We start from the raw sequence: 14,436 nt of genomic DNA on the forward strand, positions 1-14,436 counted from the left end.
TAGGGTATTTGACCAGGGCCCATATGGAATAGGGGCCATAGGGATCAGAGCCCATAGGGAATAGGGCCCATAGGGAATAGGGGGCCATTTTACCAGGGTCCATAGGGAATAGGGGGCCATTTGATCAGGGCCCATATGGAATATGGTGCCATTTGATCAGGGCCCATAGGGAATAGGGTACCATTTGATCAGGGCCCATAGGGAATAGGGGGCCATTTGACCAGGGCCCATAGGGAATAGGGGGCCATTTGATCAGGGCCCATAGGGAATAGTGTGCCATTTGACCAGGGCCCATAGGGAATAGTGTGCCATTTGACCAGGGCCCATAGGGAATAGTGTGCCATTTGACCAGGGCCCATAGGGAATAGTGTGCCATTTGACCAGGGCCCATAGGGAATAGGGGGCCATTTGATCACGGCCCACAGGAATAGTGACATTTGGGACACATCCCAGAATGAGAACAGGATCAGAGAGAGATTAGATTTCAGCTCAAACACATATTGCACCATGAGAATTAACACAGTCACACTACACAGTCACACTACACACAGTCACACCACACACAGTCACACCACACACAGTCACACTACACAGTCACACTACACAGTCACACCACACAGTCACACCACACACAGTCACACCACACAGTCACACCACACACAGTCACACCACACACAGTCACACCACACACAGTCACACCACACAGTCACACCTCACACAGTCACACCTCACACAGTCACACCTCACACAGTCACACCACACACAGTCACACCACACACAGTCACACCACACAGTCACACCTCACACAGTCACACCTCACACAGTCACACCTCACACAGTCACACCACACAGTCACACCACACACAGTCACACTACACAGTCACACTACACACAGTCACACTACACACAGTCACACCACACACAGTCACACCTCACACAGTCACACCACACACAGTCACACACCACAGTCACACCACACAGTCACACCACACACAGTCACACCTCACACAGTCATACCTCACACAGTCACACACCACAGTCACACCACACAGTCACACCACACACAGTCATACCTCACACAGTCACACACCACAGTCACACCTCACACAGTCATACCTCACACAGTCACACACCACAGTCACACCACACACAGTCACACCTCACACAGTCATACCTCACACAGTCATACCTCACACAGTCACACACCACAGTCACACCACACACAGTCACACCTCACACAGTCACACCACACACAGTCACACACCACAGTCACACTACACAGTCACACCACACACAGTCACACCACACACAGTCACACCTCACACAGTCACACCACACACAGTCACACACTACACAGTCACACCACACACAGTCACACTACACAGTCACACCACACACAGTCACACCACACACAGTCACACCTCACACAGTCACAGTCACACACACAGTCACACAGTCATACCTCACACAGTCACACCACACACAGTCACACCACACACAGTCACACCACACACAGTCACACCACACACAGTCACACCACACACAGTCACACCACACACAGTCACACCTCACACAGTCATACCTCACACAGTCACACTACACAGTCACACCTCACACAGTCATACCTCACACAGTCACACACCACAGTCACACTACACAGTCACACCACACACAGTCACACCTCACACAGTCATACCTCACACAGTCATACCTCACACAGTCACACACCACAGTCACACCACACACAGTCACACCTCACACAGTCACACCACACACAGTCACACACCACAGTCACACTACACAGTCACACCACACACAGTCACACCACACACAGTCACACCTCACACAGTCACACACTACACAGTCACACCACACACAGTCACACTACACAGTCACACCACACACAGTCACACCACACACAGTCACACCTCACACAGTCATACCTCACACAGTCACACTACACAGTCACACCTCACACAGTCATACCTCACACAGTCACACCACACACAGTCACACCACACACAGTCACACCACACACAGTCACACCACACACAGTCACACCACACACAGTCACACCACACACAGTCACACCTCACACAGTCATACCTCACACAGTCACACTACACAGTCACACCTCACACAGTCATACCTCACACAGTCACACACCACAGTCACACTACACAGTCACACCACACACAGTCACACCACACACAGTCACACCTCACACAGTCATACCTCACACAGTCACACCTCACACAGTCATACCTCACACAGTCACACACCACAGTCACACTACACAGTCACACCACACACAGTCACACCTCACACAGTCATACCTCACACAGTCACACACCACAGTCACACTACACAGTCACACCACACACAGTCACACACCACAGTCACACTACACAGTCACACACCACAGTCACACTACACAGTCACACCACACACAGTCACACCTCACACAGTCATACCTCACACAGTCACACACCACAGTCACACTACAGACACCACCAAGCAGTTATTCTGCTGTCACACCACACAGTCACACTACACAGTCACACACCATATAATCACACAGCCCTCACCTACAGTCACACAGCTCTCACCTACAGTCACACAGCCTTCACCTACAGTCACACAGCCCTCACCTAGTCATACAGCCCTCACCTAGTCACACAGCCCTCACCTAGTCACACAGCCCTCACCTACAGTCACACAGCCCTCACCTACAGTCACACAGCCCTCACCTACAGTCACACAGCCCTCACCTACAGTCACACAGCCCTTATCTACAGTCACACAGCCCTCACCTACAGCCACACAGCTCTCACCTACAGTCACACAGCCCTCACCTACAGTCACACAGCCCTCACCTACAGTCACACAGCCCTCACCTACAGTCACACAGCCCTCACCTACAGTCACACAGCTCTCACCTACAGTCACACAGCTCTCACCTACAGTCACACAGCCCTTATCTACAGTCACACAGCCCTCACCTACAGTCACACAGCCCTTATCTACAGTCACACAGCCCTCACCTACAGCCACACAGCTGTCACCTACAGCCACACAGCTCTCACCTACAGTCACACAGCCCTCACCTACAGTCACACAGCCCTCAATGGAAGGGGGGACTTTTCTCTTATCAAAACAAGGGAACATTCTAGGGATGTGAAATCATTGAACATTAAAACATTGAACTGTTGGCACAATAAGATAAATTAATAATATATGAATAATAATATTAATAATGAATCTATATAGATGTACACCGCTCCCTCAGATCAGACAAGTACCTGTTCAAATAAAGACTAGCCATGTCCCTGCTCTGGGTCAGTAGATAAAGGACCTCATCTGACTCTGGGTCAGTAGATAAAGGAGACCATCTGACTCTGGGTCAGTAGATAAAGGGCCTCATCTGACTCTGGGTCAGTAGATAAAGGACCTCATCTGACTCTGGGTCAGTAGATAAAGGACCTCATCTGACTCTGGGTCAGTAGATAAAGGGCCTCATCTGACTCTGGGTCAGTAGATAAAGGGCCTCATCTGACTCTGGGTCAGTAGATAAAGGGCCTCATCTGACTCTGGGTCAGTAGATAAAGGACCTCATCTGACTCTGGGTCAGTAGATAAAGGACCTCATCTGACTCTGGGTCAGTAGATAAAGGACCTCAGTCACATATAGATGTACACCGCTCCCACAGATCAAATAAAGACTAGCCATGTCCCTGCTAGCATGCTATAGCGTGATCAGGGTGAGCATCGCCCCAGTCACACTCAGGACTCCCAGAGCACAACAACCGCAACATTAGTCATAACTGCAGGTACGGTGAAATGTCAGTTCTGTGGTTGAGCTCTGTATCTCTAGCCTGTTACAGCAGGAAAACACAGACCCCCCCCACCCAAGGCTGGACACAGTAGAGAACAGTAATGCTGGACATTCATTATTCACTATAAAAGCGAACTAAAACAGAGCAAAATAGTATTTTCAGATTCTGGCAGCAATCGTGTTGAACCTGTGCATAGTGTTTAGAACCAAACAGAACAAAGGGTCACTTCTATAACTAAACAAGTACTCCTCCCTTGGTTTCATCGTAGGGTTTTTTTAGTAGGTTGGGAGAGATTTACCACTGGTAGACTGAACACAGTCTGTAGAGACAGTCTACCAGTAGACCGTAGTTAGGACTGCAGTCAGGGTCTCTCCTTGACTATAACAGCGTCAGTCAGGGTCTCTCCTTGACTATAACGGCGTCGTGTTGACTCTGAGGAGACGGCATCAGTCAGGGTCTCTCCTTGACTATAACGGCATCAGTCAGGGTCTCTCCTTGACTATAACAGCATCAGTCAGGGTCTCTCCTTGACTATAACGGCATCAGTCAGGGTCTCTCCTTGACTATAACGGCGTCAGTCAGGGTCTCTCCTTGACTAGAACGGCATCAGTCAGGGTCTCTCCTTGACTATAACGGCATCAGTCAGGGTCTCTCCTTGACTATAACGGCCGTCGTGTTGACTCTGAGGAGACGGTATCAGTCAGGGTCTCTCCTTGACTATAACGGCATCAGTCAGGGTCTCTCCTTGACTATAACGGCATCAGTCAGGGTCTCTCCTTGACTATAACAGCATCAGTCAGGGTCTCTCCTTGACTATAACGGCATCAGTCAGGGTCTCTCCTTGACTATAACGGCATCAGTCAGGGTCTCTCCTTGACTATAACGGCCGTCGTGTTGACTCTGAGAAGACAGCATCAGCCATGGACTCTCCTCATGTAGAAAGTTATAGAACCAAGTCCCCCCCCCCACCCCCTCCCCAGTCCATGTTGTCATTTGTGCATGAACTAGTTTTCTGTCTGTGTACAGCTCCTACCAAAATACAGCCTGGGGTTGTCACGGTTACCACTGTTGGCACCAGCAACAGCGTACAAAGATGGAGAGTGTGGGTGGAAGACGCAACCGTGGCGTCCTGGCTCCACAGCACCCTGTCCTCTCCTTCTCTTCCCCTGTCTTCTCCCTTCTCTCTGGAGGGTCAAATCGTGGTGTCCTGGCTCCACAGCTCCCTGTCCCCTCCTCTCTTCCCCTGTTCCTCCCTTCTCTCTGGGAGGGTCAACCGTGGCGTCCTGGCTCCACAGCGCCCTGTCCTCTCCTCTCCTCTCTTCCCCTGTTCCTCCCTTCTCTCTGGGAGGGTCTCTGTGTGTCTCCCGTCCCTCTACTCTCCTGTCCTTCTAGGTGGCAGCAGGGGTCTCAGGCTTGTTGTAGTCCCTCTCTGTCCCTCTACTCTCCTGTCCTTCTAGGGGGCAGCAGGGGTCTCAGGCTTGTTGTAGTCCCTCTCTGTCCCTCTACTCTCCTGTCCTTCTAGGGGGCAGCAGGGGATCAGGCTGGTTCGAGTCTCTCTCTGTCCCTCCCCACTCCGCCATGGAGACACAGAGGATCAGGCTGGTTCTAGTCTCTCTCTGTCCCTCCCCACTCCACCATGGAGACACAGAGGATCAGGCTGGTTATAGTCTCTCTATGTCCTTGTATTTCTTTTCTCAGTATGGACACCTGGTCTTTAAACAACACCGGGTCCAGACGCATATTAGAGTGCACAGGGGCATGCTGCCAAACCAGCTGGCAAACTTATTCATGCAGCTCTGTCGCTGGCCAAAGTGGTCTGGTCGGCCCACCGGGACGCTCTAGAGGTCTGTAGGAGAGAGAGAGAGAGAGAGAGAGAGAGAGAGAGAGAGAGAGAGAGAGAGAGAGAGAGAGAGAGAGAAGAGAGAGAGAGAGAGAGAGAGAGAGAGAGAGAGACAGAGATATTAGTACTGATGGATTCATAATGTTACCAATTAAAGTTGATGGTTTTAGCACAGTTAATGGTTTATTTATTTGTTTCAGGCCAGAAACCAAATCTATTTAAACAAAATAAACATCTATAACAACGCAGGGTGGAACCTGTGGCATCTGTTGAAGTCATCAGGAACATTAAAGGAAATAAAAATAACATTAAAAAGCCACGGCACTTCCTGTGCACTTCCTGAGCACTTCCTGAGCACTTCCTGTGCACTTCCCCTGTGCACTTCTGAGAAATGGGAAATAAATAAGAGAATGATCTTTATCTTGTTTTCCCCTACAGATATGGTACAGAAGCCAGGGACTCAAAGCCAGAGTTGTTCCTGAGAAGGCCAAATTCAATGTTAAATTAAATGTTATTGTACCCTGCATCTGAAAGTTAGTTGGATGTGTTTGTGTAAAACTCCTCATTGACGATGCTCTTGTCACGCCTGACAATAGAGAGCCTGTTATTCTCTATGTTGGTCCAGGTCGGGGTGTGACATGGGTGGGTCATCTAGGTAATTATATATCTAAACGCCCAATTTTTCAGTTTTGATTTTGTTAAAAAAGTTTGAAATATCCAATAAAAGGTCGTTCCACTTCATGATTGTGTCCCACTTGTTGTTGATTCTTCACAAAAAAATACAGTTTTATATCTTTATGTTTGAAGCCTGAAATGTGGCAAAGGTCGCAAAGTTCAAGGGGCCGAATACTTTCGCAAGGCACTGTATATAGTAATATCTCCTGTTGTTCCTAAGCAGACCAAACGGGAAAGACCAGAAAGACCTCACCTGCACCATCATAGTCTCCTTGTACTGTTTCTTCTGGGTGACCTTGATGGGCGGCAGCTTGGTGACAGCTGACACCAGGAAGTTCATCAGGATGTCTTCACAGTTAGACAGCTGGTCCACCAGGTCCCTCAGACTAGCCGGCAGGTAACTGGTATACAGGTAGTGGTAATATCTACAGGTAAAGACAGGTAGTGGTAATATCTCCAGTGGTAATATCTACAGGTAGTGGTAATATCTACAGGTAAAGACAGGTAGTGGTAATATCTAGGTGGTGGTAATATCTACAGGTAAAGACAGGTAGTATTAATATCTACAGGTAAAGACAGGTAGTGGTAATATCTACAGGTAGTGGTAATATCTACAGGTAGTGGTAATATCTACAGGTAAAGACAATTAGTGGTAATATCTACAGGTAAAGACAGGTAGTGGTAATATCTACAGGTAAAGACAGGTAGTGGTAATATCTACAGGTAGTGGTAATATCTACAGGTAAAGACAGGTAGGTAATATCTACAGGTAAAGACAGGTAGTGGTAATATCTACAGGTAAAGACAGGTAGTGGTAATATCTCCAGGTAGTGGTAATATCTCCAGGTAGTGGTAATATCTACAGGTAAAGACAGGTAGTGGTAATATCTACAGGTAGTGGTAATATCTGGGTAAAGACAGGTAGTAGTAATATCTACAGGTAAAGACAGGTAGTGGTAATATCTACAGGTAATATCTACAGGTAGTGGTAATATCTACAGGTAAAGACAGGTAGTGGTAATATCTACAGGTAGTGGTAATATCTGAGTAGTGATAATAATATCTACAGGTAGTGGTAATATCTACAGGTAAAGACAGGTAGTGGTAATATCTACAGGTAGTGGTAATATCTACAGGTAGAAGACAGGTAGTGGTAAAGACAGGTAGTGGTAATATCTACAGGTAGTGGTAATATCTACAGGTAAAGACAGGTAGTGGTAATATCTACAGGTAGTAATATCTACAGGTAGTTAATATCTACAGGTAAAGACAGGTAGTGGTAATATCTACAGGTAGTGGTAATATCTACAGGTAAATACAGGTAGTGGTAATATCTACAGGTAGTGGTAATATCTACAGGTAGTGGTAATATCTACAGGTAGTGGTAATATCTACAGGTAAAGACAGGTAGTGGTAATATCTACAGGTAGTGGTAATATCTGCAGGTAAATACAGGTGAGTGGTAATATCTACAGGTAATTGGTAATATCTACAGGTAGTGGTAATATCTACAGGTAGTGGTAATATCTACAGGTAAGAGACAGGTAGAGGTAATATCTACAGGTAGTGGAAATATCTACAGGTAGTGGTAATATCTACAGGTAGTGGTAATATCTACAGGTAAAGACAGGTAGTGGTAATATCTACAGGTAGTGGTAATATCTACAGGTAGTGGTAATATCTCCAGGTAGTGGTAATATCTACAGGTAAAGACAGGTAGTGGTAATATCTACAGGTAGTGGTAATATCTACAGGTAGTAATATCTACAGGTAAAGACAAGTAGTGGTAATATCTCCAGGTAGTGGTAATATCTACAGGTAGTGGTAATATCTCCAGGTAGTGGTAATATCTACAGGTAGTGGTAATATCTCCAGGTAAAGACAGGTAGTGGTAATATCTACAGGTAGTGGTAATATCTACAGGTAAAGACAGGTAGTGGTAATATCTACAGGTAGTGGTAATATCTACAGGTAGTGGTAATATCTACAGGTAAAGACAGGTAGTGGTAACATCTACAGGTAGTGATTATATCTCCAGGTAAAGACAGGTAGTGGTAATATCTACAGGTAGTGGTAATATCTACAGGTAAAGACAGGTAGTGGTAATATCTACAGGTAGTGGTAATATCTACAGGTAGTGGTAATATCTACAGGTAAAGACAGGTAGTGGTAATATCTCGAGGTAGTGGTAATATCTACAGGTAGTGGTAATATCTCCAGGTAGTGGTAATATCTACAGTTAAAGACAGGTAGTGGTAATATCTACAGGTAAAGACAGGTAGTGGTAATATCTACAGGTAGTGGTAATACCTACAGGTAAAGACAGGTAGTGGTAATATCTACAGGTAAAGACAGGTAGTGGTAATATCTACAGGTAGTGGTAATATCTACAGGTAGTGGTAATATCTACAGGTAAAGACAGGTAGTGGTAATATCTACAGGTAGTCTTAATATCTACAGGTAAAGACAGGTAGTGGTAATATCTACAGGTAGTGGTAATATCTACAGGTAAAGACAGGTAGTGGTAACATCTACAGGTAGTGATTATATCTCCAGGTAAAGACAGGTAGTGGTAATATCTACAGGTAGTGGTAATATCTACAGGTAAAGACAGGTAGTGGTAATATCTACAGGTAGTGGTAATATCTACAGGTAGTGGTAATATCTACAGGTAGTGGTAATATCTACAGGTAGTGGTAATATCTCCAGGTAAAGACAGGTAGTGGTAATATCTACAGGTAGTGGTAATATCTACAGGTAAAGACAGGTAGTGGTAATATCTACAGGTAAAGACAGGTAGTGGTAATATCTACAGGTAGTGGTAATATCTACAGGTAAAGACAGGTAGTGGTAATATCTCCAGGTAGTGGTAATATCTACAGGTAAAGACAGGTAGTGATAATGTCTAGAGGACAGGTAACATTAGTTGGGAGTCAGAGTTCATTCAGCTCCCCTATAGCTGTTTTGATATGAAACAGTGAAAGCTGAGGGCTCAACGGATTCCCGATCCTACTCCTGGAGAGCTAACTACCCTCCTGCCCCGTTTTGTTTCAGCCCTAATCTAACAAACCGGACTCTTCTCACCTGTGGTATATAGCAGCTCCTGTCAGGACCAGAGTAGTCAGCCCTAATCTAACAAGCCTCAGTCTTCTCACCTGTGGTATAGCAGCTCCTGTCAGACCATAGAGTAGTCAGCCCTAATCTAACAAGCCTCAGTCTTCTCACCTGTGGTATATAGCAGCTCCTGTCAGGACCATAGAGTAGTCAGCCCTAATCTAACAAGCCTCACTCACCTGGAGGTATAACCTGTCACCATCTGCTTGTCCACTTGGAGGTGTCCTGCTGTCCCAGAAATGACTCCTGGCCGGGTATCCCACAATCCCTCTGGGAAACTCTGCCACACCGTGAAAGCAAAGTCCACCTGCAAAACGGGAGAGAGTGGTTTAACATTGAGCACCTATAGCTCGTAATACAACTACAGTACATGACGCATCCTTCCATTCAGCTCATCTGTTGTGACAGTGCATCCATCATAGCTGAAGTTGACCGTTTTGTCATTTATATAAAATGGTGAACACCGGGCTATCTGCATTGTGTCTCACCCACCACCCGCCAACCCTCTTTTACGCTACTGCTACTCTCTGTTCATCTTATGTGCATAGTCACTTTAACCATTTCTACATGTACATACTACTCAATCAGCCCGACTAACCACACTGTCTGTATGTAGCCTGTCTTTTACTGTTGTTTAATTTCTTTACCTACCTATTGTTCAACTAATACCTTTTTGCACTATTGGTTAGAGCCTGTAAGTAAGCATTTCACTGTAAGGTCTACACCTGTTGTATTCAGCGCATGTGACAAATAAACTTTGTTTTGAGAACTGGGCCTAAAATAGAACCCTGTGGTACCCCCTTTAGTTTACATACGGTAATAAACTCCTGGCAGTAACTCACCTCAGTAGTAGAGAGAACTGTATCCTCGTCCAGACTCAGAACGGCGTCTGTTGGTATTGTGTCATAGGGCAGGAAACGACTGCTCATCACCTGAAGACACAGCAACAAACAGTAAGGCTCGTCACTGCAACAACAATCAATACAAGTACCTAGATATCTTGGAACAATCAATACAAGTCATTAGACACCTGAGCACAATCAATACAAGTCACTAGATATCTTGGAACAATCAATAAGGGTCACTAGATACCTGAGCACAATCAATACAAGTCACTAGATACCTGATCACAATCAATAAGGGTCACTAGATATCTGAGAACAATCAATAAGGGTCACTAGATACCTGAGCACAATCAATACAAGTCACTAGATACCTGATCACAATCAATAAGGGTCACTAGATACCTGAGCACAATCAATACAAGTCACTAGATACCTGATCACAATCAATAAGGGTCACTAGATACCTGATCACAATCAATACAAGTCACTAGATACCTGATCACAATCAATAAGGGTCACTAGATATCTGAGAACAATCAATAAGGGTCACTAGATATCTGATCACAATCAATAAGGGTCACTAGATATCTGATCACAATCAATAAGGGTCACTAGATATCTGATCACAATCAATACAAGTCACTAGATATCTGATCACAATCAATAAGGGTCACTAGATATCTTGGAACAATCAATAAGGGTCACTAGATATCTTGGAACAATCAATAAGGGTCACTAGATATCTTGGAACAATCAATAAGGGTCACTAGATATCTTGGAACAATCAATAAGGGTCACTAGATATCTCAGAACAATCAATAAGGGTCACTAGATATCTGATCACAATCAATAAGGGTCACTAGATATCTGATCACAATCAATAAGGGTCACTAGATATCTTGGAACAATCAATAAGGGTCACTAGATATCTCAGAACAATCAATAAGGGTCACTAGATATCTCAGAACAATCAATAAGGGTCACTAGATATCTGAGAACAATCAATAAGGGTCACTAGATATCTCAGAACAATCAATACAAGTCACTAGATACCTGATCACAATCAATATCCGTGACTAGAATGTGCTTACTTGGGCTACATTTAGACTTCTCTCTGTATCCATCAGCACATTGATGTATGTGAAGCTATAGGGGAAGAGGACTCAACTTGCTCTCTCCATCTATGACCAGGACAGGTACTGAGGACTCACCTTGCTCTCCTCCATCTATGACCAGGACAGGTACTGAGGACTCACCTTGCTCTCCTCCATCTATGACCAGGACAGGTACTGAGGACTCACCTTGCTCTCCTCCATCTATGACCAGGACAGGTACTGAGGACTCACCTTGCTCTCCTCCTCTATGACCAGGACAGGTACTGAGGACTCAACTTGCTCTCTCCATCTATGACCAGGACAGGTACTGAGGACTCACCTTGCTCTCCTCCATCTATGACCAGGACAGGTACTGAGGACTCACCTTGCTCTCCTCCATCTATGACCAGGACAGGTACTGAGGACTCACCTTGCTCTCCTCCTCTATGACCAGGACAGGTACTGAGGACTCACCTTGCTCTCCCCATCTATGACTAGGACAGGTACGGCGGTGGCAGGCCAGCGGTGTTTGGCCGGGAGGGGCTTGTCACAGTTCCATAGGACGATCACCTGGAAAAATATGACAATATTACAAAATATTACATGAAATTACGTTTTCATTCGGATGGATTATATCACAACCAAAAGCTACTACATTTAATCCGAGTAAAATTTCCCTGTTTTAGGTCAGTTAGGATCACCAATTTATTTAAAAAAAAATTGAAATGTCAGAATAATAATAGTAGAGAGAATGATTTATTTCAGCTTTTTATTTCTTTCATCACATTCCCAATGGGTCAGAAGTTTACATACACTCAATTAGTATTCGGTAGCATTGCCTTTACATTGTTTAACTTGGGTCAAATGTTTTCGGGTAGCCTTCCACAAGCTTCCCACAATAAGTTGGATGAATTTTGGCCCATTCCTCCTGACAGAGATGGTGTAACTGAGTCAGGTTTGTAGGCCTCCTTGTTCGCACATGCTTTTTCAGATCTGCCCACACATTTTCTATAAGATTGAGGTCAGGGGTTTGTGATGACCACTCCAATACATTGACTTTGTTGTCCTTAAGCCATTTTTCCACAACTTTGGAAGTATGCTTGGGGTCATTGTCCATTTGGAAGACCCATTTGCGACCAAGCTTTGACTTCCTGACTGATGTCTTGAGATGTTGCTTCAACATATGCACATCATTTCCCTCCTCATGATGCCATCTATTTTGTGAAGTGCACCAGGCCCTCCTGCAGCAAAGAACCCCCACAACATGATGCTGCCACCCCCGTGCTTCACGGTTAGGATGGTGTTCTTCGGCTTGTCAGCTCCACCTTTTTCCTCCAAATATAACGATGGTCATTATGGCCGAATAGTTCTATTTTTGTTTCATCAGACCAGAGGACATTTCTCTAAAAAGTACGACCTTTGTCCCCATGTGCAGTTTCAAACCGTAGTCTGGCTTTTTTATGGCGGTTTTGGAGCAGTGGCTTCTTCCTTGCTGAGCAGCCTTTCAGGTTATGTCGATATAGGACTAATTTTACTGTGGATATAGATACTTTTGTACCTGTTTCCTCCAGCATCTTCACAAGGTCCTTTGCTGTTGTTCTGGGATTGATTTGCACTTTTTGCACCAAAGTACGTTCATCTCTAGGAGACAGAACGCATCTCCTTCCTGAGCTGTATGACGGCTGCATGGTTGTTTGTACAGATGAACGTGGTACCTTCAGGTGTTTGGAAATTGCTCCCAAGGATGAACCAGACTTGTGGAGGTCTACAATTTTTGTTCAGAGGTCTTGGCTGATTTATTTTGATTTTCCCATGATGTCAAGCAAAGAGGCACTGAGTTTGAAGATAGGCCTTGAAATACATCCACAGGTACACCTCCAATTGACTCAGATGATGTCATTTAGCCTATCAGAAGCTTCTTAAACCATAATTTTCTGGAGTTTTCCAAGCTGTTTAAGTACACAGTCAACTTAGTGTATGTAAACTTCTGACCCACTGGAATTGTGACACCGACTGTATATGAATTATGATAACCTGATATAAAATCACACATTCATGTAACATTGATAGAGATGCAGGTTTTCCTACTTACAGAGCATGTAGAGGTCTGTAGTTTTTTTTAAATCAAAGGTGCTTTGTAAGTAGCAAAACCTGCAAAATCGGGCAGTGTATCAAATACCCCTACATTATTCATCTCATATGCATACGTATATACTGTACTCTATATCATCGACTACATCCTTATGTAATACATGTATCACAAGCCACTTTAACTATGCCACTTTGTTTACATACTCATCTCATATGTATATACTGTACTCGATACCATCTACTGTATCTTGCCTATGCTGCCCTGTACCATCACTCATTCATATATCCTTATGTACATATTCCTTATCCCCTTACACGGTGTATAAGACAGTAGTTTTGGAATTGTTAGTTAGATTACTTGTTGGTTATTACTACATTGTCGGAACTAGAAGCACAAGCATTTCGCTACACTCGCATTAAGAACGCCGCAGCCCGTCTGGTGTTCAACCTTCCCAAGTTCTCTCACGTCACCCCGCTCCTCCGCTCTCTCCACTGGCTTCCAGTTGAAGCTCGCATCCGCTACAAGACCATGGTGCTTGCCTACGGAGCTGTGAGGGGAACGGCACCTCAGTACCTCCAGGCTCTGATCAGGCCCTACACCCAAACAAGGGCATTGCGTTCATCCAACTCTGGCCTGCTCGCCTCCCTACCACTGAGGAAGTACAGTTCCCGCTCAGCCCAGTCAAAACTGTTCGCTGCTCTGGCCCCCCAATGGTGGAACAAACTCCCTCACGACGCCAGGACAGCGGAGTCAATCACCACCTTCCGGAGACACCTGAAACCCCACCTCTTTAAGGAATACCTAGGATAGGATAAGTAATCCTTCTCACCCCCCTTAAGATTTAGATGCACTATTGTAAAGTGACTGTTCCACTGGATGTCATAAGGTGAATGCACCAATTTGTAAGTCGCTCTGGATAAGAGCGTCTGCTAAATGACTTA

The 14,436-nt window shown here is 45.2% G+C and overlaps 1 protein-coding gene and 1 long non-coding RNA gene across 2 annotated transcripts; both read right to left on the bottom strand.

Annotated features, from left to right (window-relative positions):
- Nucleotides 1–5,621: 5,621 nt before the first annotated feature.
- Nucleotides 5,622–9,610, bottom strand: LOC124029415 (exostosin-1-like). The gene is made up of 3 exons (XM_046341121.1): nt 9,576–9,610; nt 6,604–6,775; nt 5,622–5,681 (listed from the first exon to the last, which is right to left on the bottom strand). The coding sequence occupies exons 1-3, from the start codon at nt 9,605–9,607 to the stop codon at nt 5,622–5,624; spliced, it is 264 nt and encodes an 87-aa protein (XP_046197077.1). The 5' UTR covers nt 9,608–9,610.
- Nucleotides 9,611–9,733: 123 nt separating this feature from the next.
- Nucleotides 9,734–11,978, bottom strand: LOC124029416. The gene is made up of 3 exons (XR_006837764.1): nt 11,878–11,978; nt 10,307–10,396; nt 9,734–9,771 (listed from the first exon to the last, which is right to left on the bottom strand). It is a non-coding gene; the product is annotated as an uncharacterized LOC124029416 (long non-coding RNA).
- Nucleotides 11,979–14,436: the final 2,458 nt, after the last annotated feature.

The sequence above is a fragment of the Oncorhynchus gorbuscha genome, unplaced genomic scaffold, assembly GCF_021184085.1.
Source record: "Oncorhynchus gorbuscha isolate QuinsamMale2020 ecotype Even-year unplaced genomic scaffold, OgorEven_v1.0 Un_scaffold_6257, whole genome shotgun sequence".
Lineage (NCBI taxonomy): Eukaryota > Metazoa > Chordata > Actinopteri > Salmoniformes > Salmonidae > Oncorhynchus > Oncorhynchus gorbuscha.

Coding starts and splice junctions, on each gene's coding strand:
- LOC124029415 (XM_046341121.1), bottom strand. CDS start 9,607: ATGGTCCTGACAGGAGCTGCTATATACCACAG. Junction 6,776..9,575: donor GGAGCTGCTATATACCACAG/GTGAGAAGACTG, acceptor CTTTACCTGTAG/ATATTACCACTACCTGTATA. Junction 5,682..6,603: donor AGGAGACTATGATGGTGCAG/GTGAGGTCTTTC, acceptor TCTCTCCTACAG/ACCTCTAGAGCGTCCCGGTG.